The 26,950-nt window shown below is 44.6% G+C and overlaps 1 protein-coding gene across 4 annotated transcripts in view; it reads right to left on the reverse strand.

Moving 5' to 3' along the window:
* Nucleotides 1-677: 677 nt before the first annotated feature.
* Nucleotides 678-26,950, reverse strand: part of LOC138754360 (multiple epidermal growth factor-like domains protein 6) — a 294,761-nt gene continuing 268,488 nt past the window's right edge. For 3 of the 4 annotated variants that reach the window (XM_069918531.1, XM_069918533.1, XM_069918535.1), the window contains 10 exons: nt 25,810-25,938; nt 23,036-23,167; nt 20,125-20,253; nt 19,812-19,940; nt 16,735-16,863; nt 9,838-9,966; nt 7,158-7,286; nt 6,161-6,289; nt 4,882-5,010; nt 678-3,850 (listed from right to left, as the gene is read on the reverse strand). In XM_069918531.1, the coding sequence (XP_069774632.1) occupies nt 3,771-3,850; nt 4,882-5,010; nt 6,161-6,289; nt 7,158-7,286; nt 9,838-9,966; nt 16,735-16,863; nt 19,812-19,940; nt 20,125-20,253; nt 23,036-23,167; nt 25,810-25,938 (1,244 nt within the window). In that variant the 3' untranslated portion in view covers nt 678-3,770. The remainder of the gene's footprint in view (nt 3,851-4,881; nt 5,011-6,160; nt 6,290-7,157; nt 7,287-9,837; nt 9,967-16,734; nt 16,864-19,811; nt 19,941-20,124; nt 20,254-23,035; nt 23,168-25,809; nt 25,939-26,950) is intronic. The other variant, XM_069918534.1, reaches the window with a different exon arrangement.

Here is a 26,950-nt window from a genome sequence, read left to right on the forward strand (position 1 = left end):
CTTCAATCCTGATATTCAGCACTAACTGTATGGAATTTACATTTTCTCCTTGTAATCGTGGGGCTTCCTCTAGGTGCGCTGGTTTCTTCCCATGTCTCAAAGGCAAAATGGATTTGAGATTAATTGGTGACTAAGTTGTCCTTTGTGTGCAGGTGAGCAGTAGACTCTCGTTGTTGACGAATGGTAGGTGGTCAGCACAGATTCTGGGCTAAATGGTGTGTTTTTGTGCTGTATCTCTCCATGACACTCAAAGCAAACTCCTGAGTGATTGGGAGACAGGACTTTTATTTGAATGGTCCCTGAGAACTCCACAGTTGGTGAGTAATTTGGCCTCCATCAGTGGCTCCATGTTGTCCCAATGATTGTCAGTTGATTATTGATTAAATCATTCAACTGTACCTACCATCTCCAGTCCAATTAACAATAAAGCATGGAGTACTGGGGCCAATAGCCAATGTAGGCCAGATAGAAATGTACTCCTTATGAGCCAGATACTTCTCGAACCTTTAACCAAACTTTTTGTCCCTTATATGTATCTTGGTGTCAGTATTTGATTTTGAGATTGTTTCTTATGTCACTTATGCTAATAAAAATTGTGAATCACTTTGAAGTAACAGGATAAGCAATAGGCAACTCACTGACAAGAGAAATAAGATCCCCAAAAGTGGAAATGCTAGTTGAGAGAGGTGAGTTTAGAATCTTTATTATAGTATGCAGGAATACAAATGCTTCCATTAGGAAACCATGTGTGTTTAGCACAGTAAATTGAATAAGACACAAATGACCTGAAAACGTATTCATAATAGCACCTCTAATTCCCAAACTTAGTGGTTGGTGTTTGGGCTCTGTTTAATCTCCTCTGGAGAATCTGTTCACTTCATTCTGCAGTGCCAGTTGACATGAAACTGAAGTTCCTGCCATTCACAGCACGAAGCGGGAACACTGGAGAACTAAAGTATACCAGCAATTTCTTGAAGAAATTGTTGACTATTGGTCTGGATTATGTGTGGAATTGCCAGCATTTCCTCACATTATGTGTGAATGAGATGGGAATTTCCAAGCAATTGTTTGCAAATCCTGAACTTGATGACAGCTGCCGGTAGGTGACCCCACAGTTACTTTCCAGTTTAGCACCTCGCCAATGAGCTTCACGCTAAAAGGGAACCATTCAAACCACACTGCCTCTACTTTACAACCAGTCCCCCCAACTTCACTCATCGAGTTACAGTACATACTTGCATACGCACAGATCCAGATCGATGGGACGAAGCACTAATAGTGTGGCACAAACTAGATGGGCTGAAAAGCCTCATTCTGTGCTGTCACGTTCTATGGTTCAGGGACAGTACGTTGTCAATGGCGTAAAAGGTATGTTTAGATTTCTTTTAAACCAGCATTTATTTGAATGCTTTTAAGTAGTGTCATGTACTTCAGTGTTTATGTGAGTGGGAGGAAAAAGGTTGAGAATCACTTGTGAGTTTCTGCTCCAGAGGAAGAGCAACAACAGGGGTGGCCTGTTGGACGGAGCCGCAGTTTTGAAAGTGTTCTGGTGGTTTGTGGGGAAGAGGGGACCTCTTGCTGCTCTGGAGAACTTCAAGGCCTTGGACACTGGTATTAGCTCCATTATCCATTCCTGGAAATCACATCATTTTATGCGAAGGGACAGTAAGCCTTTCTCTGCATGTCACAAAGCACCATCAAGAATGGGGGCAGGTAAGCCAATGGGCAGCAGGGTGCTTCTCAAGGCAGGCTGCTGCCTGATTCCAGGGGGCATTATAGAGGAAAATGCACCCCATTTTAGTGGAGGAATCCAGCAGCTTGGAATTAACCGAGCTGTAATTTAAGATGAGACCTGAGCCTCTGCAAGTTGATGCAACCTTTCGTGCTCAATCCCATTAACTCCTCTCCTGCAGCCCTTGTGCAATGTTTAAATCAGGGCTGCAAACTTTAGAATTTCACTTATATTTCCAAGTGAATCGCAGGCCTAAAGTCAGATGAATGGTGAGAGGGCAACAAGTGACTGTAGCCCCACATTGGATATGGCAGCAGCAGTTAAGTGGCTCATTAATTTGAAAATCTACCCACAGTGATTTAGTAGAAAAGATCTTTTTTAATATAAAAAAGCTGATGTGCTTTGAAACAGTGTTCATTAGGGCAAGTGTCCAAGTTCAGTCAGTAGCTTTGCTCCAAAATTCTGTGGAAGTAATGAAATGACTGTAAGATTAAGTCCTAGACCCCAGCACAAGGCTAGGCAACAGCTCTCCTGTACAATTCTGTGAACCTTGTGTCCAACACACTAAAGTCTAATGTAGCATGTGAGCTTATACTAAAAGGAAATGGAGTAAAATTAAAAGTTGTCATGGGAACAAACAGATAAGGTTACTTCTTCCCTAGTGTTTTCTATCACTGATCAACCCTCAATTTTACTTGCATTTTTCTGTGTAGGAAAGAAAAATATCAGTGAATGACTCTGCTTTCACTGTCCTGGCAGCCCATGTCCATTCTGACTTGGGAGATCATTTTCAGAATGTCTTCACCATTTGTCAAACTCTGCTACCCTCCAGCAGGTCATGCAGTATCTATGGTAATTGATATTTGGTCCTGAGCTGCTCTTCAGGTGTACCTGAGTGAGAAGATGGGGGTGGGGGAAGAGAAACAGCACAGTTTAGCAGGTGATGAGTGCGAGGAGAGGAAAGCAAGAAAACTACTGGAAATTGGAGGTCTATATTGATGCTGTCTAGCTGGAGACTCCAAGATGGAATTTAAGGCATTGTTCCTCCAATTTACGTGTGGCCTCAACCTGGCAGTAAATGAGGATATGTCAAGTTGAGACCACACACAAGATGGAGAAAGGGAAGGATGAATTTAGGATTGTTGGCCATTTGTGCATTGCCTTTTGACAAGAGTTTATGAAGCCATTCTGTTGTAGTGCAGTCCGACTTGTGAGGTCACAAACTTTCTGTGGTATGCCCCACGCTGGGTGATGGAACTAGAGGAAGCATCTGTACTAGGTCAATGACTTGGAGTCAGTGCATCAACTGAAGGTGGAACTGGTCAGTGTCTGAATGCTGGAGGCACATTCTCTCAACACTGCTGCATTTCATTCACCGGCCAACCAAGTCTGTGGAGATGCTATTATTTATCATTTCCACAATAGCATCCTCAGTCTTCAGGCCTGTGATGCAGCGTTACGACTTCCTTGGTTCATTGTACTGATTGCAAAGCCTTGCCATCAATGTGCAAACTTCCCACCGGAATGGAAAAGCCACCTGCTCTCCGATACTGGATGGCAAACTGAGGTATGATGCTTAATACTTCCTTGATCAGCGAATGTTGTGCCAGGAATAAAACCAACCTGTAATGCTCATCTCAAGTAATCGAGTCCATCTGGGATTTGCTTTATAAAAATAAAATTATATATTTTTAGCTGAAGATAGGTCTTTAATTATCGAGAATATTCTCATCAGTCTAAAATTTGAGCTTGTTCATTTTGTTCAAGGTTCGAAGAAGATGAAAAAGCCATTGCTTTGATTACCTCTGTCTTCTGGCATTTGACCGCAAGGTGAGACTGAATCCACCAGCAATCCATTTTTTTTCCCCAAGTTATCTGAATAGCCTGAATAATGATGGGAATCTTGCCCAATTTGCTGAATGCATGGTCCCATAAATCTACTTTCTGTGGCGTCTGTCTGGGCAGTGATGCAGTTTGAGAACCAGTCTCCTTGATGCTGGTCAAAGACAGCAGTCTGCCTCTGTATATGCTTAGGTGACTACAATCCCAAGCTGGGATCTGGTACCACATTCCCTAGGGCAGCAGGTTGCAGGTGATGTGGTGGTTTGGGAGGTCCTCCTGAAAACAGAGAGCACAGTTCTCAAATCCTGTCAGAACATTGGAGACTATTTGGGCACCATCCAATTACCCACATTTCCCTGTGACAAATTTTCATTCTCATGCCCATAACACATCTATATTCAGGGGAATTAACAGGCACATCCTTGGATTATGGGAGGATCGGGGGTAAGTCTTGCAGTCATTGGGAGAAGGTGTCAGATGTACCACCAGGAAAACTCACCTGTCTTCTCAAATGATGGTACTTTCACCCCACAGGGTAATGAGCCTTAGTTTAGGAGCACATCCAAAGTATTCAACTATTTGATCGATGATGCTTCCCGCCCTCACTCCCATAACCCCAATATGTGCCATTCCTATTTAATTTCTGTGATATGGGATCTGAACCAGCATGCACAAATCTCTCAAGATGAACACTTGTAATTTAGATGCACAGGACGTCTGGAAATTAATGTTGCTGAATTGTGACTGAGGAGAGAATCCATTGACAGTCACTCCAGTTTAATTAATTGTTATTCACAAATTCCACAGGATAATCTGAGAGGGTTCAATAATCTGCCAACATTTGCTGAGCTTGGAAGGGTCCTTTCTGTAGGTATTGATTTCTCATCTTAGTCTGGGCTGTAAGAGGACAGGGGAAGATAATAATGTGGCTCTCTGATGCCATGTGCTCAACGTGACCATGAGTGGAGGATGAACCCACTGGAGACAGGATTGGGATGGATTAGGTGACTTATTGAGTTCACATCGTGGTCACTCAAGGTCCGACCATTTGGAGACCTAGAGATTGGTGGAAATCTGAAACTCCCTCTTCATTTAAAAAAAAATGCTAGAGTTTCAGGTTATTGGGAATTGTGGTTGCCAAATGCAGGTCAGCCATGCTTGAAGAACTGATGTGTGTTCTGGAGGGAGTGGGATGGGTTTCCACAAGGCACCAAGCAGGGTCAAGCCTACTGTGAACACTTCAGCAGGTCCCCCTTTCCCCACAGCACTGCCAAGTTGGCTCCTTGCCAAACAACTTCTCTCCTTACCTTCCTTGCAGGTAGGCCCAATCCAGCCATCCAGGCAGGTACAATGTCCATTCCGCGAGTCACATCGAGCATTATTGGAGCAGTCACAGCTTAAGGAGCAGTTGGGTCCATATTGATTGGCTTGGCAATCTGTGGAGGAGGGGGAAATGCCATTACTTGCAAACTCTGTTGGAATTCTGTTTAGCTGCTGACAGAAACAATTATCTCCAACTGTCCCAGCATAGAGAGCATCTCTGTCTGATGTCTGCTCTCCTTTGGAAGACTTGCTCCAAGACTTCTTTCTTAATTGGACAAGCTCTAACATTGAGATCTCTCATCTTTGTTGGCCTGAAACATTGAGTAGGCTTTCTCATTTTCCCTCAGCTCTGCACTAATATTTAACCTAGTACTGTAACATCATTGAGATTGAAGCTCCAACAGGTGTGAGCCTTTGCTACAATAGCTCGCTGGTTGTACATTTGCTTTAAGTTTCTACTTCCAGAGTTTGTAGATTTCCCTGGAATCCTTGGTTCAAGATAGAAGACAACACAGGTACTAGACCAGAGTGAATTAGATTCCCCAAGTACCAGCAGGAGACAAAGTGCGTATTAACCACAGGCAAATAGTGTTAAAGTCAATGCCAACTTTACTAATCTTTGCCCTCAATGAATGTGACCTTGTTGCACTAATAATGCCATTGATGTAAATAATCATGGAACGTTCACCTCTCAATTAACTCCATTTTATACACCCCCTTTAGCATCAGAAAGTTTTACCAGAAATAAATAGTGAACAAGAGTTACACTTGACCATAAGATTTTAAGAATGCAAGGGAGAGAATTTTTGAGCTTGTTACATGGACAGCTAAAGGCACCATCGGGAACTGGGGAGCAAGGCAATCAAGAATGTACAAAGTGCTTATGTTCTTGGAGTGTTACAGAACTGGAGACAGTTTTGGGATATGCAGTGAAGACAGGAGACATTTCAAGTGAGGATACAAGAATTAAGTGAGCTGTTGGATTGGAGATAATATAAATCATGGATGGATGGGAGCAGACATTTAATTTTAATTTAGAAAGCCCATGCTGCCCAATGACACCTAGTTGACCTACAACCCTTTTAGATGGTGGGAAGAAACCTGAGCACCTGGCGGAAATCCATACAGACAGCACCTGATTCGAACCCCAATTGCTGTAACCTTGGCACCCTAATTTCAGTCAAGTTTACAAAAGGTAAAAGATGAGTGTCTGGTTAGGAAAAGATTAAAACTGTCGGATCTAGAAATAGCATAACAACTCACCAATATCACACCTGATGCCTGTTTTCCCTGGCGGACAGAGGCACTCTCCAGTTACAGGTTCACAAGCTGCACCTCCCTCACAGTCACACAGCTGCTGGCAATCTTCTCCATATTGTCCTTGCTCACATTCTGTTGTAGGCCAGAAAAAGAGAAAGCTGAGGGCCATAGGGGAACAATCCTTCAAAGGCCCAATGTCTGAGAGTTAAATGGTGCAAGATAGAGCAAGCCCAATCTTTTAGCTGGTTTTATTTCTATGACTGAGGGAGCTATATAAAATTGAGGGATACAGGCTCTGGGAGGCAAGAGGGCACTGAAGGGTTCCTGATTGGAGGTTCATATCTGGAGCTCAGGCTGCTGATGGTTTGGACTGGACTCTGTGGGGGTGTGGAAGCAAATCCACAGCCACTCGATGACTCTAAGGGGACTCTCTTAAGAGGTGCTTCAGACAATTTCTGCAAATGGCAAATCTGTCAGCCTTACAGCAAACATAAACAAATTCCATGTAATTTTGCACTGTATTATATGACAATAAATTGAATCTTGATAAGATGGGCAGTAGGAAATTCCACTCCATAATGGAGGTCAAAATCCAGATCACAGGGGATTAAAGGATCTGAGGAAAATGGTTTCCTGAAAGGGTGGATTCAGCATACATTTAGAAAGTATCTAGATCTATCACCAGCACAGAGAAGGCTATGGCCCAAGTATAGAGACTAAATGGTTAGCATAGATAGATATGGTGGGTGGAAGATGCTTTTTGTGTGACTCTTTGATTGTGTTTGGCACCACAAAGACATCATCTTTCCCAATTAATGGCAAATGCAGAACATCTGAACAGTGGTCAGAAGCCTGAAGTTTGGGGAGCATTGCCTGGTTCCTAAACTCAATAGTGGCTGTGTAGACAAATGGACAGCTCTAGCCTAAGGCCAGGAGACAAGGTTAACAACGCAATGACTTATTTGTATGGCCTTAAACTATAATGCACGTTGTCCATTACCTTTCTCACAGTGGTGTCCATGGTAACCAGCTGAACATAGACACCGGCCAGTCACAGGGTCACAAGCCCCACTGTTCCTACAGTCACATAGGTGTTGACAGTTTGATCCATGAAACCCCAGAGGGCAGACTGTGAACAGATACAAAAGTTGCAATAAAAAGGCTGCAATCTGCTCTCAAAATGTCTAAGCTTAATTCCCAGGAGGTAATGTGGTGACCCTTTTATAAAATAACAGGAAACTAGAAAATATAGGGTTAGTGGAGGGGATGGGGGGTGGAATTGGTGTAGGTTTTCAAATTGCTCCCCTAAACTCACATTCCATTGTACAATCCTGACGCCGTAAGTGCTCTCTGATTAGTAAGGGATTGCTTAAGGTGATATGTGAGTGGAAAGAAAATAATTTGAAAACCACTGATTTAATTTTACTTAATTGACTCCAAAGGAGCCCATCCAGCACCTCTCCCCAGCTATGATGAAGACAGATGGTTATGCATCAGCCCATGTGAGTCGGTTCACCATCTCCCCCCCCCCCCCCCCCCCCATCCCCGTACAGGCAGAAACATTCCTGTGACCGTCACTGCAGGGCCTAACTGCTCATCACCTGTGTTCAGATCCTCACCCTGTGTATTGGAGTTTACCCAGGACACCCTGCCAGCTTTAAAAATAATTTAAGAAAGAAAATAAAGTAATATGTCCTGGATCTTGACAACCTTCAGCACCATGCCCCCCCCCCCCACCCCACAATCATCCTTTGCTCTCCTCTCCCCTCCAGCATTACCCTAGTCTGCACCCACAGCACTGAAGTTCCCAAATTAGAATAAAATCTGTTTCCTATTCAACCCAAGACCCTTTCACACAAGTTGCAATATCACATGGCAACCTTCCAGAGTTGATAATTGACAAGAATCAAACAAGGTCACAAATCAGGGGAAAAAAGGGAGATAATAAAATAATTGATGATGCTTATAATGTGGGAATGTTATATAGGAGGTATCAAAGGCTACATTCTCCTTTAGATTATGAACATCAGGCAGTTTTCATTTTCTGTGGACAAAGAAGGGCACATTTGGATTCGTTGTGAGCAGAGAGGCATGTGGTAGGATAATGCGAGCTTTCTGCTTGTGCAACAATCCAAAAACAAGGGACAGAGTCAGTTTAGTCTTCAGGAGAAAGTTCTTAACCCAGAGGGTGGCTGGAATGAAGTCACTGAGGTGGAAAGCCTGGAGGCTTTTAACAGAAGCTGAGGGATCTGCAGGTCACATGGGCTGGTCAAAGGTCAGTGAGAGCACACACGCTGCTACACATCGAGTATGCCTACCGGCAAAGACCATTTTTGTTAAAAAGGCTGTTTCTCTGACTTTCTACCAGTCAGTCTAGATTCTCAGCAGCAGTGTAGGATTTATTACAAGAACCCTTTATTTTCTTAACCTCTGGATAATACAAACAAAACACCAGTTGTAAATAAGACCAAGCTGAAGAATCTCTGGTAGCTATGAATCCCAACAGCAGGTGGTGCTATTGCATATGGAATTGTATAAAATGGTATTCTGTGGGTAAGAGTGAGACCACTCAATCCAAAATTAAGATCATCCTTATCTTGTTCTTTTGCTTTCAGATTGTATTGACACAGCTGATAGACCTGTAATTTCACAGGCTCAATTCTGACCCCTGGTTCTGACTGTGTGGACTTCCTCTGACTCACCATTGAGAGTGAACTGATTAGGCAATAATTAGCCAGATTGAATTTCCCTCAGAAACTGCCTTCCTTCTTTGCGACTCTTGCCCCCTTCAAAGAGTCACAAAATCCAGCTCTTCCTGCTTCTTGTCCAACCCACTTCCAGTCCACCAGGCATCGGATTTCTAGCTTTGGCTCACATTAATCTTGAAGCTCAGTTACCACCAGCCAAACCCTCCCAGGTTCAACCCAAACGTGCTTAAAATGCACTCATCCACCTTGGTTCACCCCACACAGTGGTCTTCAGCTCTCAGCCCCACTTCCAGTCCACTCAGCAGATCTGCATTCACTTAATTAATCCAAAACTCAACCCCATTGGACACGCAGATCAGAAAATTCACAGCCAAGCCTGACAAACATGCTGAACACTTTCAGGTACAACAAAGTGTGCTTGGTATTTGACTGGTTTGAGACAGGACTGACAATCCTGAGGCCCAAACTAGTCATTACCAATCTTGATTAAATCTGAGGACTGAACTGATAATTCAGATAACCTCAAATTTTGAACAGTTTTTTAAAAAAGTGTATCAGAAATGGCCACAAAATTATCAAACTGCCAAAAAAATTCAATTTACCCTATGAAGGTTCATTAAGGAAGGAATCCAGCTGTCCATCCCTTGTCTGATCTACACAGCTCCAATCTAGAAGCAGGTGGGGGGGGGGAGGGGGAGGGGAGAGGGGGGGTTGTTCTGTCTCCTGCATCTAGAGATGCTTTTCGCACCTTTTCCAACTGTCTTTATGACTAACAAATTAGCTTAAGTGTGCAATGTTTAAGATGGAGAATATCCACCACCACCATCTTCCATGGCAACCAAGAAATGGATAATAAACACTGGCTTTGCCTGCAATGCCCACTTAAAAATAATACAAAAGGACGATTCTTGACAGCTGAATTGAAATTGTCCGCAATGTCAAGTATCTTCTTGGAGACTCAAACCAACTTACCATATTCACAAGATCGGCCATAATAACCATTAGGGCAGTCGCAGTACCCAGTCACGGGGTCACAACTGGCATTGGTCCGGCAGGCACAGTCCAACTGGCAGTTCACACCGAATCTCCCAGAAGGGCACTCTGAACATCACAAAAATCAAACCGGAAACACGATTACCACAAGTTTCTTCTTCGAATCAGCGACAGGAAATATGTACAATAGAAATAAAACATAGGGATTGGGAAATGTGAAAACCCTAATGGGATGCCGAAAATGCTTGGAGAGGGAAATGGGGTTAACGTCTCAGGTCAACGGCTTTCTGCAAAAGCAGCAAGCATTTAGAGATTCATTCATCCACAGGATCAAGAGAGCCAGTGAAAAGGTGGTGATGGGGTTGAGGAAAGAACAAGGGAGGGTCTATGCTCAGTGAATGAATGTCAGTAGGAAAGATCATGAAAGGCATAAAGGCGGTACTAGTAAAGAAACAAGGTATGTTGAGGGGAGCTTTATACTGTATCAAAACAGCAGAAAGGCAATCTTGGAAAATTCCATGGTTTGAGAAAAGGCGGCGAAGGTTGTGTTAACACCATGTGTGTGGACCACCCTTCACATCCCCTGCCCTGATCCCTGTGGCTTTGACCTGCATTCCCACATGACTAAAACTGACTGATGGAGGGCTGGTTACAATCCAAGGAATGTGGAACAAACACTTTCCAACAGTTTAGTAACTTAATCCTCAGTCTGCTGGCTGCCTTAGGAGATTTTCAATCTCCCAGGTCTGGACTGCTGTAGAGTTTCAGTTGAAATGAGAATTGTCTTAAGGTTACTGAAGTGTTGGTGACCTACCACAATATCTACAGGGTGTGGAAAAATGTTTACTTAAAATAACTAAACCTTTACATATCTGATAAGTCGAACAGAATTCTAAACTACTATAACAATTTCAGGATTTCTTGTTGGTTTGTGACATCATGGGATACTGTCTACTGTTGTGTCAGATAAGTCTTAAAAGTCCCAAGAACTCTTATCTATTTTTTATATAGTCGTATGAAAAAAAACCTAGTTTGGATATGAATATTTAGGTAAGTAGGAACAGAGAAATGCTGTAGGAATTCAGCATGTCTCGCAGAGTTCAGATATATATAATCAATATATTGGGCCTGAGCCCTTCAAGTTGTGTTCACAATATTTACATCAGCCTGCTGAAATAAATATGTGCACACACCTACTGATGAGGCACATTACAGCTGGACAATGACAGTACCAGGGCTTTACAATGTCAGGAAAGCATTAGATGTGTCTCTGTATCCATCCCAACACAAATAAGGTCTTGGTTCAAACTGTCCTCCAAGTAGACTAACTCTTCTCAAAGAGCCAGGAGAGGACTGCACTGTTGGAGCACCCTTCAAGCAGGAGGGCCTGACCCTGCAACTGTACAAAACTTTTTAACATTCTGCCTCTATTTATATTCTGCTATTCCCACTGTTCATATGCTGACAGTAGGAAAGGGAGAAGATCTTATCCACAAGAAGCCGACGTCTACAGGCAATGAAATTCACTGGCTTTGGCAGATTGAGGAATGTTCAATTTTAGATTTAAAAAATATTCAGGACTAAAACCTGGTTAAAGAGTTAAAAGTAACATCTTAAGTGAAGTATAAAGGTGAAGATGCTTTAGAAAAACAAAAGATATTACATTTGCTGGAATTTGGAGCACACTGTAGAACGATGGATGAATTCAATCAGTCAAGCAACACCTGTGAAGGCTAAAGATACTAAAATAACCTGCATTAATATTGAGGAGGGATTCCAGTACAGTAAAACCCCTGTAATCTGGAATTCAAGCAATTGGTTAAAAAAATTGCTGAAAATAAATAGATCAAAAATACAAAAGTTTAAAATTGGCATGCCTCGCTGTTAGTTCACCAATCTTTGGCTTGGCTTCGCGGACGAATATTTATGGAGGGGGTAAATGTCTACGTCAGCTGCAGGCTCGTTTGTGGCTGACAAGTCTGATGCAGGACAGGCAGACACGGTTGCAGGGGAAAATTTGTGGGTTGGGTGTTGGGTTTTTCCTCCTTTGTCTTTTGTCATTGAGGTGGGCTCTGCAGTCTTCTTCAAAGGAGGTTGCTGCCCGCCGAACTGTGAGGCGCCAAGATGTACGGTTTGAGGCGATATCAGTCCACTGGCGGTGGTCAATGTGGCAGGCACCAAGATATTTCTTTATGCAGTCCTTGTACCTCTTCTTTGGTGCACCTCTGACACGATGGCCAGTGGAGAGCTCGCCATATAACACGATCTTGGGAAGGCGATGGTCCTCCATTCTGGAGACATGACCTACCCAGCGCAGTTGGATCTTCAACAGCGTGGATTCGATGCTGTCGACCTCTGCCATCTCGAGTACTTCGATGTTAGGGATTAAGTCGCTCCAATGAATGTTGAGGATGGTGCAGAGACAACGTTGGTGGAAACGTTCTAGGAGCCGTAGGTGATGCCGGTAGAGGACCCATGATTCGGATCCGAACAGGAGTGTGGGTATGACAACGGCTCTGTATATGCTTATCTTTGTGAAGTTTTTCAGATGGTTGTTTTTCCAGACTCTTTTGTGTAGTCTTCCAAAGGCGCTATTTGCCTTGGCGAGTCTGTTGTCTATCTCGTTGTCGATCCTTGCATCTGATAAAATGGTGCAGCCGAGATAGGTAAACTGGTTGACCGTTTTGAGTTTTGTGTGCCCGATGGAGATGTGGGAGGGTTGGTAGTCATGGTGGGGAGCTGGCTGATGGAGGACCTCAGTTTTCTTCAGGCTGACTTCCAGGCCAAACATTTTGGCAGTTTCCGCAAAACAGGACGTCAAGCGCTGAAGAGCTGGCTCTGAATGGGCAACTAAGGCGGCATCGTCTGCAAAGAGTAGTTCACGGACAAGTTTCTCTTGTGTCTTGGTGTGAGCTTGCAGGCGCCTCAGATTGAAGAGACTGCCATCCGTGCGGTACCGGATGTAAACAGCGTCTTCATTGTTGAGGTCTTTCATGGCTTGGTTCAGCATCATGCTGAAGAAGATTGAAAAGAGGGTTGGTGCGAGAACACAGCCTTGCTTCACGCCATTGTTAATGGAGAAGGGTTCAGAGAGCTCATTGCTGTATCTGACCCGACCTTGTTGGTTTTCGTGCAGTTGGATAACCATGTTGAGGAACTTTGGGGGGCATCTGATGCGCTCTAGTATTTGCCAAAGCCCTTTCCTGCTCACGGAGTTGAAGGCTTTGGTGAGGTCAACAAAGGTGATGTAGAGTCCTTTGTTTTGTTCTCTGCACTTTTCTTGGAGCTGTCTGAGGGCAAAGACCATGTCAGTAGTTCCTCTGTTTGCGCGAAAGCCGCACTGTGATTCTGGGAGAACATTCTCGGCGACACTAGGTATTATTCTATTTAGGAGAATCCTAGCGAAGATTTTGCCTGCAATGGAGAGCAGCGTGATTCCCCTGTAGTTTGAGCAGTCTGATTTCTCGCCTTTGTTTTTGTACAGGGTGATGATGATGGCATCACGAAGGTCCTGAGGCAGTTTTCCTTGGTCCCAACAAAGCTTGAAAAACTCATGCAGTTTGGCATGCAGAGTTTTGCCGCCAGCCTTCCAGACGTCTGGGGGGATTCCATCCATACCTGCTGCTTTGCCACTTTTCAGTTGTTCAATTGCCTTATATGTCTCTTCCCGGGTGAGGACCTCATCCAGCTCTAGCCTTAGGGGCTGTTGAGGGAGCTGGAGCAGGGCGGAATCTTGGACTGAGCGGTTGGCACTGAAAAGAGATTGGAAGTGTTCTGACCATCAGTTGAGGATGGAGATCTTGTCGCTGAGGAGGACGTTGCTGTCTGAGCTGCGCAGCGGGCTTTGGACTTGGGGTGAGGGGCTGTACACAGCCTTTAGAGCCTCGTAAAAACCTCTGAAGTCGCCAATGTCCGCGCTGAGCTGGGTTCGTTTGGCGAGGCTAGTCCACCACTCATTTTGGATCTCCCGGAGTTTGCACTGAAGATGGCTGCATGCGCGACGGAAGGCTTGTTTCTTCTCTGGTCAGGACGGCTTTGTAAGGTGAGCCTGTTGGCAGCTCGCTTCTTTGCCAGCAGCTCCTGGATTTCCTGGCTGTTTTTGTCGAACCAGTCCTTGTTTTTCATGGAGGAGAAGCCCAGTACCTCTTCAGTTGATTGCAGTATGGTAGTCTTCAGCTGATCCCAGAGGGTTTCAGGGGACGAGTCCGTGAGGCGGATTGCATCCTCGAGGTTTGCTTTGAGGTTTGCCTGGAAGTTTCCTCTCACTTCGTCTGACTGCAGGTTTCCAACATTGAACCTCTTTCTGTGGGCTTTACTGTTCCTGGGCTTTGGCTTGAAGTGAAGATTGAGCTTGCAGCGAACCAGCCGGTGGTCAGTGTGGCATTCCGCGCTGGGCATGACCCTGATGTGGAGCACATCTCGTTTGTCACTTTCTCGCACCAGGATGTAGTCCAGGAGGTGCCAGTGTTTGGATCGGGGTTTGCATCCAAGTAGTCTTCAGGCTGTCCCTCTGCTGAAAAAGGGTGTTTATAATGACAAGCCGCTGTTCTGCGCAGAGCTCCAACAGGAGGCGCCCATTGTCATTGCACTTGCCAAAACCATGCTTGCCCAGGATTCCTGGCCAGGTTTCTGAGTCTTTGCCGATGCGAGCATTGAAGTTGCCAAGGATGACAACCTTGTCGGCTGTAGGGGTGCGTTGAATGAGGTTGCGCAGGTCAGTGTAGAACTTGTCCTTTTCTGCTGGTTCCGCCTGGAGGGTTGGAGCATAGACACTGATGAGGGTGATGCGACGCTTGTTTTGAAGGGGGAGTCGCATGGACATGATCCGGTCCGAGTGGCCTGTCGGGAGGTTTTCGAGTTTGGAGGCAATGGAGTTCTTGACCATGAAGCATACACTAGATAGGCGTCATTCATCCATAGGGTTGCCAGACCAGTAGAGTGTGTAGCCCGCGCCGCGTTCTTGGAGGCTGCCTACATCTGCAAGGCGGACTTCACTGAGAGCGGCTATGTCGATGTCGTCTGAGGAGTTCATGTGCAATGAGGGCAGACCGACTTTCAGGTCTGTCGGCCTTGTCTAGCATGGTTCTGATGTTCCAGCATGCTAGCTTGAGTTTGTGAGCATCTTTTGAGGGGGAGGACGTGGAGGGGGAGGACGTGGAGGGGGAGGACGTGGAGGGGGAGGACGTGGAGGGGGAGGACGTGGAGGGGGAGGACGTGGAGGGGGAGGACGTGGAGGGGGAGGACGTGGAGGGGGAGGACGTGGAGGGGGAGGACGTGGAGGGGGAGGACATGTACCTGTCCTCGGGCCTGTGCAAAGGAGCTATTAGGTGGAGTGCAGTGCGCGCAGTACTGGCCCCACCCTTTACACCCATGGTTCGTGTGCCATGGCCAAGCAAGCTCGGATGTGGCAGCGAGGTCCTTGGGTCGTAGGTTTTATATCAGAGTGGCCTTCTCCTATGCAGGTTTCTTACCCGGGCTGGAGGGGCCTGCCTCCCCTCCTAGGTCGGACCATACTGTCCGGACCGGGGCCGAGGCCGCCGCTGCTTTCCCTGTTCCCGGACTGGGGCCGCCGCCTCCTACTTTCTGCCCGGACCGGGGCCTCCGCCTGCCTCACTCGACCGAGGCCGGGGCCGCCGCCGCCTACCCTCTGCCCGGACCGGGGCCGCTGCTTTCACACAATTGAAAAATTCACTTATCCGGTGTCTACCAATCCCAGGGGTTTTACTGAAGGGGTGGGCAATGATAGGTGGAACAAGATGGGGAGGATAAAATGGGCAGACAGAATCGGGTGGGGGGGGGAATTGAGTGGATGGATGAAGGCTGATGATGCTTTGGGGAAAAAATTCTATCATTTAAAACTGCCTTTTTAAGATGCTGGTCGTGCAATTAAATAGAGAAACGTGCAAGGGATTGGTGTTGGAGGACCCCAGATAGTTACTGTATCGGGCTTCTAGTCATCCGTTTGTTGATGCTGGCCAATGTCTTGACAGGCAGAGTCAGTGGAGGGGTTAAGATAACTGATATTTACTTTGGGGGGTGATAGCCACCATGACATCATAGAGATGAAAAATAGAAGAAAGTGAATGTTAGGATTATGGGAGCCATTAGAAGTTGGCCAAGAAAGAAATCCCATCACTCATCAAGGTGTCAAAGGCAAACGTAATGGTGTCAGCAGGAAGGATAGTCTCAATCTTGGTATTACCTGTAGTCAAGACCTTTCAAAAATTTAATAATGTACATATAAGGCCTCTTGAGAAATTTTATTATGGATTGTTTGAAGGAGATTGCTCTATCATTTCTGGAGGCTTGTGCATTCTCAAACTCCAGGACAAGCCGAGAGAATTGGCAACCAGCTGCCAGTTGAGGTTGTGTTACAAATCAAAGAAATCTAGACGAAGTTCTGTGCTCTGAATTTTAGAAGTGATTATTTTCAATTTGGATTTCTGATCAAAGAATATCTGGAGTTCTGTGGACAGCATTGGCCTTCTTTAAGGAAGAATGTTAATGCTTTGGAAACAGTACACAAGTTCAGTTTTGAAAAAAGTGTAACAGATATGCTTGTTTGTACTGGAGTTTAGAAGAAGAGTGAGAGGGAACGATTAATATCCTGCAGACAGGGTGAATGTGGAGGATACTTCCTCTTGTGGGAGAATCTAGTTTGATCTTTTAGAAATAAGGGCTCACCACTTAAAAGGAGATGTTAAAAAAAATCATCTCAGAGGGTCATAGGTGAACATTTTTGAACATTTATAAGGCAGAGAGAGATGAACATTACTGTGGACAGACAGGAATTCAGAGTTGAGGTTGTCATTGGATCAGCTGTGATTTTATTGAATGGGAAGCAGGCTTCAGTGGTCTTCTACCCCTAATCCTCACCTTGCTCACATTGGGGTCCTGTCCAGCCAAGACCACAGGAACAGGAGCCGTTGACTGGATTGCATAATCCACCATTTCTACATGCGCAGACACTCCAGCATCCGTCCCCAAACCTGTCTTTTGGACACACTGAAAACACAATGCAGGGGGCAATGTTAACAAAGAAAGCCCTTCATCACCAGACCACCTCGAGTCTGAGGCTAGTGCTGAGAGCAACATTACATTTTAGTCCAGCTCCAAACGCAGACAGGGAACTGCTGTAACTCTACAGACCACATGGTTTGACAAAAGGTTAGAGGTCACTGATGGTCTTCCATTGTTTGAAAGAACAAATAGAGAAGATCAAGTAAAACACAAAAGCCTGCAGACACTGTGGTTGAAGTAAAAACACGATGCTAGAGAGATGCAGCGGGCCAATTGCTGAAGAGCTCAAACCCAAAACATTAGCTGCTTTCAGGTGGCCTGAATACCCGACTGTAAAGCCGCCTAAAATACCTGAATGCGGCTGTCTGGAGGCCACCTGAAAGTGGAGAACCCGGCCCCAAGGAGCACTTAACTAACCCTCCTCCTGTAGGTATATTCTCCAGCTCAGACCATTCTCCGTGGCACCTGAACACAGCAGTGACTACGGCCACAGTCCAATTTTCAGGTGCTCGGACGCAGATAATTAACGATCGTGGCACTAGGTATGAATGTAACTGCAGATACCCACAAGTCATTAATTGGTTTATCTCGTGTGTTAATCCTTCAGATAAAATGGGAGAAGGAGGGAATTTTGACGATTACAATTGAATACTTTTTGAAAATAAGTCTTAACTTTATGTTAAAGTGTAAATCTGGGTGCATGAGAGCGCATGCATATATAATATCACTAACACGTGAAGGAAACTTGAACTGAACTTCAAAAAGTCTGCACTTATTATGTTGGCAATTGGGAAAAAACACGTCTCCAGGTTTTGAATCCAGTTGCACATTTGTCCCTTTTTGATTGGTTTGCTAGAAACACCACCCCCACTCTCCACAGGGCTGTCCAGAATAAAGCGCTTAAAACGTTTTAAAATGTATTTATTACATGATCTTAGTTTGATTTGCTCAGCGAACTTTTGTGAAACTCCTCTTGTTGCAGTTGGAACATTGCTATTTCCACTACACTTCAGTTAAATGGACCTGTAGCATTAAAGTACATTCCACGATCAATGTATATCCACGACAGTCAACCTTACTATCCTGGTTTTTTTGGGTCTTCACCAGAAGAATAAAATGGGTTAGTACAAATTTAAGGGAAGTTTTTTTGCAATTAAAAAGTAAATATGTATCATTTGGAATACATATGAACTGCTCCCTGGATCGTGTTTAGGACGACAGTTTGGGAATATCTGAAGCTGTTCAATCATTTTTCTTCCTTGGTCACTTGGGGGGTTTTGATGAGAGGTTGATTTCGCCCAGAATTTTGGACATGGTGGATTTCGGTGTACTGGTTCAAATTAATTCACCAACACCCACTCGAAGAAGCAAAAGCACACAAAGATGGAATTCAAGCAGGACTGTGTAAACATTAAAACTATATGCACAATTGCTTTCAGTGAAACAATGAACAGAAAATGCTGTATTAACTCTGCAGGACAGATAGCATCTGTGCAGAGAGGAACTGTCAACATTTAGGGTTTGCGACTTCTTCAGAACAACGTCGATGATTTGACTGAATTGACAAGAATTGTCAACCGTATATTTGTGTGGGAAGCCCTCTTACCTGCGAGTCAAAAGGTTAAGGGTTTTAATACCACCCCAGGTATAACAAGGAAATGATAACGTGGTGCCGCATTATCCGTGGACTTGATAGTTTAAACTACTATTTCGAAGAAGAACCCCACGTTCACTTAGACACGGCTCTCCTTCAGCCGACACGTTCAGGTGACAGAAAGGCGTCTTCTCCGTGGCCACCTGAACGTCCCAGCTGCACTCCCCCAGCCACGTCTGCCAGCTCATTATTTGCGTCCGAGCACCTGAAAATTGGTGATGTATATTTGTCTTTGCTGTATGGAATTCACTGTTTCACCTGCTGAGTTTCTCCAGCATTGTGTTTTTTTACTTTTTTTAAATACAGATTCTCCTCAGATCACACCATCACAAACCCCTACCCTGCGCATCCCCCACCACCACTACAGATCATTCACATGTGAATGATCACATGTGAAGGACCACATTCTTCCTACATCACTTTCCAGATATTTAATGCCTCCCCATGCCACTGTTCCTACTAGCTACATCACACCCTCCCCGCACTGATAACCTCTGCCCCAGATCTTTCACTTCTCCATGCAAACCATTCACATCTCACCTTACTCGACTGCTCTCCACACCCTCACCCCGACAGCCTTGACACTTCCACCTTTCCCACACAATCCTACCCCTTACATACTCCTTCCCCATATCTTTACCCCTCCCATCACTTTCACTCTTTCCCCAATATCTTTACTCCTCAATCTTTCCCCTGTACTCTTATCCCTCCCTATCACTTTAGCCTTTCACCTAAATCTATACCTTTGCCATACCTTCACCTATCCCCATATTGTCATCTCTCTCCACACCTCTACCCTGCCCATTCATCCTTATTGTTCTCCTTACCATTTACTTCCTCTCCTCGCACAATCAGTTCATTTCTCCACACCCCACCCCACCCCCCTGATCTCTCACCATGTTCCTGGGACCACTCGTCCAACTCCCTGCACATTCATCATTACCTATCATCCTGCCTCGTGAGGACAGGCTGCTAAAGACACATTGGAATGGTGGCCTCAGACATGCATGAAAGCAGGAACAGTGGAGCTACTCACTCTGCCACTGCCTGGGCTCGAAGCTAAGCCTGTATTTGCAATCTTGTGGGTAGATCTGTTGGTTGGCGAGTTACTGGGGAGAGGAGCCACTTTAACACACATTTGCTTTAACTTTGGGACTTAAACTAGTCACAGAACCTTGGAGCAAACCCAGAACAGTTACTACAGGGAGAGCTGGACAACAATCAGAAACGCCTTGCCTGGCTGACATCCAGGATCAGAGCAAAACGCAAACAGGCTTACCGTGCTGGCACTGGGAACCAGTCTTGCCTGCTGGGCAGATGCATCTTCCAGTCACGTGATCACATTTCCCACCTTCCCCACACGAACAGATCAGAGCACAGTCCATTCCATAGTGACCAGCAGGGCATGCTGTAGGGAGCAAGCAAACAAAGCATGAACCTAAAGTAACCTAGCCTCTCCCTCCATTGCTATCCATCTTCTCCCTCCACTGTGGTCACTTCCTTCATCTGCTGAAGTCTACCCACTCCATCCAGTCAGATCCACCCCTTTAGAAAAGTCCATATAACAGCTCCTTGTGTGGCCATTCACTTACTCTGATTGCAGTCAGCTCCGACATACCCAGGTGAACAGACACATGTTCCAGTCACTGTTTCACAGTGGCCCCTGTTCAGACACCGACAATGCTGGACGCAGTTGGATCCATATCTTCCAGCTGGACATCCTGTAAGTTTGGAGAAGGAACAGGACATCACAGGAAACCAGCCCTCCCTGCCAAAATTTTACATGCTATGTCTGAATCCACTCCCTATAGCATTAACCTCCCAGGAGCTGGACACCCAAAGATACCCTTCCATTTCAATTTTGGTCTCTCCAGGGATTTAAAGGGGAGGGAAAGCACCAAAGCAGATTTTTTTTCTGCTAAAATTACTTTGATAAAGTACCAATCACCTCCATCAAATTCTAATCACAATGGTGTAAGAAGCATTTAGCCCATCATTCAAGGGCGACTCTTTGAAAAGGACTTTCAGTTAGTTCCCCCTCCATTTCTCCATTGTCCTGTAATATGTTCCCTTATAGTTTCCACTAGCCCTTCAAGCAGAGGCGTTTTCCTGATCACTAGAACTGTTTCATTTCTATCATTTCTAGATCTTTATTTACTTGCAATTCTACCTCAAGAAGTTACAACTTATTCAAAATGCCATGATTTCATTTCTATTAAATCATTAATTGGGTAAAAATGATTTATGAATGTTTGGAAGCATTGCCATACACATCCCCTTGTGAGAGATGAGTAAAACTAATATGAAAATATGAAAGATGAGGAAACTAGTATGGATATATGTGTAATGAATAAAGCCAGTATGAATAGGATAAGGATAGATAATAGAATGTAGGAAGTAAAGTTAGTCTGAATAAGATAAGGGTCTTCTAGCCTTTTAGACAGAATTAGCAAGTTCTGCATATAATTAGTAAGCTCTGAGGGTCGGGAAGGTGTGAATAAGGACAAAGGCAGGTTTGTGAATAAGGACAAATAAGGACAATGACATGATGGGACACCGACAGGAATTGACAAGAGAGGGAGGAGACTTTGATTCAAAACAGCGTGATACCCCCTGGTCCTCCAAGTTCACAGAAACAGCACGTAGGCAGACAGGATTGCCTAATGCCAAACTGCCAAACTCATCCAGGAGGCAGAAGAATGTAAGGGGGAGGGTACCTCTACACTGAAATAAACTGTATAAAAGTTGGGTGAGCCCCAGTATGTGTGTGTATTCCCAAGGTAAGGGGATGCACCCAACTTTGCATTGTTGTATAATAAATGTTCTTTGTTCTCAATTTTTGTCTCGAGCAAATTCTGTGAAGGTATTTCTGTTTCTAACAAATGGAGGCTCGTCCGGGATCCCACTCCCTCCACTGACAGAGTGCCCGACGACGAGGGTAGGTGCACCCCGGCTGATTCAGGTGGACTCACTGACGACGGGTGACTGGTCAGTGGATGAAGCGAGTGATATCCAAGAAGAGGCATTGAGAACAAACGACGGGAGGACGTTAAGGAAGCGCGCTAGGAATAGCTACTGGATCCCGGTAAGAGGAATTTTACTTACCTGTTAGTATGGGAGGTGTGAGTAGCAAGGGAAATAGTCCTAAGGAAGGATGGGACGATCAGATAACTAAGCAAAGTCCATTAGGATTAATGCTATCTGATTGGGGTGCGGGGAGAACCCGCGGGAAAGACAAACACCATGGTCAGGTATTGCTGTCTGGAATGGGTTAAAAACCTGATAAAAGGGAATTCGGTATATTGGCCAAAGTTTGGATCCGATGAGGACTGGATGTGTCAGGCATTGAACATCTGGCTCTATCAAAATCAAAGAGATAATATTGAGAGCAGAGAATATGCAGCCTGCTGGCTCAGTGAATCGGTTGATCAACTGGTTTTGAATGAAAAGTAATGTAAGGACAAGAAGATGAGGAACCTTTTGTCCCTGAAACACAAGGTTGGGATGTGTTACATTCCCTTCCTCCACCTTATGCTCCTCCTATGCCAGCTCCTATCTTTCCCCTCTCTCCAATGCTCTACCCTTCTTCACCTTCCCCTCCTCCCCCACAGCTAAAGAAAGGAGAAGAAAGTAGGGGTGGTATGATGACCTGTTCACAAGAATTGACAAGAGAGGGAGGAGACTTTGATTCAAAACAGCGTGATACCCCCTGGTCCCCCAAGTTCACAGAAACAGCACGTAGGCAGACAGGATTGCCTAATGCCAAACTGCCAAACTCATCCAGGAGGCAGAAGAATGTAAGGGGGAGGGTACCTCTACACTGAAATGAACTGTATAAAAGTTGGATGAGCCCCAGTATGTGTGTGTATTCCCAGGGTAAGGGGAAGCACCCAACTTTGCATTGTTGTATAATAAATGTTCTTTGTTCTCAATTTTTGTCTCGAGCAAATTCTGTGAAGGTACTTCTGTTTCTCACACCCTCAACCAGCAAGGAGTGTCTGATGTATGAGTGAGCTGAGGATGCTGTGTGGCACCAGGCCACTTGATTGCATCATCCAACTGCAATAGTGTCCTCACCTCTTGTCCACAACAGGCACTTTTTGCTTTGGGCTAACATGTCTAATCTATGCTGCTGAAGTTTCCTTCCCAACTGTTCAGAAGTTGGTTGTCCCAGGATCTGATGCTGACACTCGATGCAGTGCTAAGATTGTTCCTGCTTCCCTGAGGTGACATCTTCTCGATGAGATATTAACCCGAAGCACCTCACTCGAGCAGGCATGATTTAAAATGGAATCAGGAGGTCTGCCTCAGTGCACTACCAACATTTATACTAAAACTGCTCACATACAGGAGGGTGCATTTTTGACATTATATAGGCGTTAAGACTTTTGGGATTTTGCTGTCACAAAGTGAGAGGATCTTCTTTACCTATTCCTCACTGCAGTGTTTTCACTCCCACTGATGGTGTATTGACTCCCTACACATCATTGTAGAAAAACTCACTCAGGCTACAGCTGTCTCCGTGGTAACCAGGTGCACAGTTGCATACTCCACTGACTGGGTGACACTGCTGGTTCTGGGCAGAACATTGGCACACCTGATTGCAGTTCTGACCATAGGTTCCCGGCAGGCATGCTGTGTACAAAGAGGAAATAAGAATTAGGATGCCTGGGAACCTGTCATAAAGGAGGATGTGGCAGAGGCAGAGCAGTTCTCCAATTTAAGGGGAAAAGAGATGTCAATAGTTTGAGCTTGACCTACAGGCAAAAACCAATCACATTTATATTTTGCAGATTTAAATTTTTTAAAAGAATTTAGACATACAGCACATTAACAGGCCATTTTGGCCCCCAAGCCCGTGCCGCCCAATTACACCTAATTAACCTACAACCCCTTGTACGTCTTCAACAATGAGAGGAAACCTGAGCCCTCAGGGAAAATCCACACAGACAAGGGGAGAACATACAAACTTCTTGCAGACAGCATGGATTCGAACCCTGGTCCCATTCGCTGGCACTGTGTGTAAGACACACACACACACACACACACACACCACCGAGACAAAGGGCTCGTACCCAAAAAGCTGGTTATCTTTTACTTCCTATAGATCAGGGGCTTTCAAAACTTTTTCTTTCTACTCACATACCACCTTAAATAATCCCTATGCCACAGGTGCTCTATGATAAGTAAGGGATTACTTAAGGTGGTATGTGAGTGGGGGATGGGGGGTGGGGGAAGAAGGGTTAGGAACCACTGCTCTCAACCCAATTGTTACTGAAATATTTTTCTTGAGAAAAATTGTCATGGCCCATTTCTTTTGGAGATATGAAACCAGCTACATAACGAATCAATTAGGTACTATTAAAACAGTGGTTTTCAAACATTTTCTTTCCACTCACATATCAGCTTAAGTAATCTCTTACTAATCACAGAGCACCTATCACATAGGGAATACTTAAGGTGATATGTGCGTAGAAAGAAAAAGGTTGAAAATAACTGCAATAGATGCTGTGTGACCTGCTGAGTTTCTCCAGCACATTTGCACTTCAGTCACAGCATCTGCAGACCTTTTTGTTTAACTCCATTTATATTTTTCCTGTTCTTGAAATCTGATCTGTGACATTCTGTAATCTACTGTAAGATTTTACCACTCACTTACACACACTGTTGAGATGTGGGATAAAAGCTCCGTGTCTGGAGGAATACTCACTCACATGGTTAAATTCTGTGCACAGTATAAGAATTGCCTGCAACCAGTGAACTTGGAGATTGGACTGTGAGCCAAAGAAGTTTTCTAAACTTGCATACACATTTGGCCCCTTGCAACTCTGTCCATCAATACAGAGAGGTGCGTGGTTCCTCGGCCTCTCCCTTAAAATGAATGATAGGTGTAAGAGGATGCAGACTTCTAGAGGTATGTCAGGGTTAGAGGGCCAGGTGGCGGGTGAAATGGAATATTCAATTTTCGAAGAGTAGCTATGAAGTTTTGAACTGCACGTTTCACAAACATTTCTACGACTGATTCCACCTGCATTGAATTCGCCCATCGTTATTGAATGAAGATCGACCGGGACCAATGCTTGAAGAGGGCGCACAAAATCAGTGACCCGGTGCGGACTCGAAAGGCCAACATGGCCTGTTTCCGCTCCGTAAATGGTTATATGGCTATATGGTTATGGTGACAGAATGTCCAAATTCCACACAGACTGGACTCGAGGTGGGAATTGATTCCAATTGTTGGTAGTGTGAGGCAGCAAGTCAACAATGCTACTGCATTGATCACTTGCTTCTCTAATTATTTTCCCTGATCTAGCTGTCAGTCATCAGTGCCAGAATCATTTTGTTCTGCTGGGTTTTGGATTTTGTTTGCTACTTGAGTAAGCAGACATCTTATTCAGTTTAAACATATTCAGAAGGACATACATTCAGAAGGATTCTTTCTTTGGCTTGGCTTCGCAGACGAAGATTTATGGAGGGGGTAAAAGTCCACGTCAGCTGCAGGCTCGTTTGTGGCTGACAAGTCCGATGCGGGACAGGCAGACACGGTTGCAGCGGCTGCAGGGGAAAATTGGTGGGTTGGGGTTGGGTGTTGGGTTTTTCCTCCTTTGCCTTTTGTCAGTGAGAAGGATTACGACCTCAATTAAGGCTGATTGTAGGCTGCCTTGCCATCTTTGAGGTGCCTCTCTCTTGTAACTGCTCTGTTTAATGCCATTATAAAAAGCAAGCTGGAAGCTCTCTCCATTCCCTCGCCTAAACAGATCTCTCAGAGAATAATACCAAATCGAGATGAAATGGTTCCTCAGTTTCATTATTATTTCTGGGATCTGGCTGTACACATTTGCTGCAACAACAGTTGCTGCATCTCCAAGTGATTGAGATCATTGCGAATCATGCTTTAACTTTTAAAATGGGACCAGCTATAGTGTTGTCAGGTGGAACCACAACAATATTCATCAGCATTTCTCTTCAAGAATCTGACAGGATCTAATTTTAAACCACGGGGCAGCACAGTTAGTGTAGTGCTAAGCGGAACACGATTACAGCACCATTGACCGGAGTTCGAATCTAGCTCTGACTGTAAGGAGCTGTACATTCTCCCTGTGTCTGCTTGGGTTTCTTCCAGTTTCCTCCCACCTTCAAAACATATGGTTAATTGGGTATTTGGACTTATGGGCCGGAAGGGCCTGTTACCATACATAGTACGTCTAAAAAAAAAATCAAAATTTCCAACAGTTTCATTACCAACATGTTAAGGTTAAACGTTACGAGACACTTACTCTGTTCGCATCCATTGCCCGTAAACCCTGGAGGGCAGCCACATTCACCCGTCACATGGTTGCAGGGGACATGGGGGGAACATTTGCATCGTTGCGCACAGTTATTACCATAGTAACCAGGCCAGCAAGCTGGAAGGGAAAAATTAGAATCAACTACTTCCAAGTTACAGTTGTAAATGAAGTGTGTGGAAGAGCAAAGCATTTAGAACAGGGCAACAGGAGAGAAGCTGAATGGTCCAATAATTTTTCAAAGGGCTCTGTAAACATGCTCAATTTTGGAGCAACGTTACCTAAAGAAAGGTCTAAACCACAGCCAGGGACAATATTAATGTCCCATCTGACTGAGCTTATTACAAATTATTGGTTTAATGGATAAAGAGACACAAAGGGTGTGTTTTAAAGCACTGGCAATTGAAAAACTGGGCAGAAATTAAAAGAAAATTCTGTTGACTTCTGCCTTTAAGGAGTGATTTTGGAGGGTTACAGTAGCAGTGAACAAAAAGAAATAATGACTTCTCCCAGCTGCGTCCCTGGGGCCGCTTTGTAGAATGATCTTTTGTTCTGTGGCCACACTACAATTATGAGTAATTTTGCTCACAGCTGGAGAGCTCTTTGCTTTCAATGGGGCCTACTTTCTTTGCAACCATTTGCCGTAGAAAACATTTTGGCTAGTCATTTTCTCTCACATCAGCACAGTGCCAAATAAAACAGAGGTGAGTCCTTCCCTTGTCAATCACAATTTCAGAATCAGAATTTATCGTCATGAATAAGTCATGAAATTTGGTGTTTTGAATCTACATTTCCAAGAATTTGCAGAAACATGGTTCAAAAAAAAGCAATTAACCACCTGTAGCTTAATTTATGCTATTTTTATGGGTTACTTTGTCTCCGTGTTGCCTCAATAAATATAATTTCCGGTTAACTTCAATTGCTGAATGCTGATCAAGAAGGACCTATTAATGACAGCAGGTTGTGAAAACCATTCTCTCTCTTTCCCAGTATAGGTAGACGCCAACTTACAATGGGGTTTGGTTACAGGACTCTGATCGTAAATTGAAATTATTGTAAATTGAAATCAGGCGAAAAAATGTGAGATTTGGCCAAAAAAAAGTGAGAACAGAACCATCGTAACTTTGAATGT

The sequence above is a fragment of the Narcine bancroftii genome, chromosome 2, assembly GCF_036971445.1.
Source record: "Narcine bancroftii isolate sNarBan1 chromosome 2, sNarBan1.hap1, whole genome shotgun sequence".
Classification (NCBI taxonomy): Eukaryota; Metazoa; Chordata; class Chondrichthyes; order Torpediniformes; family Narcinidae; genus Narcine; species Narcine bancroftii.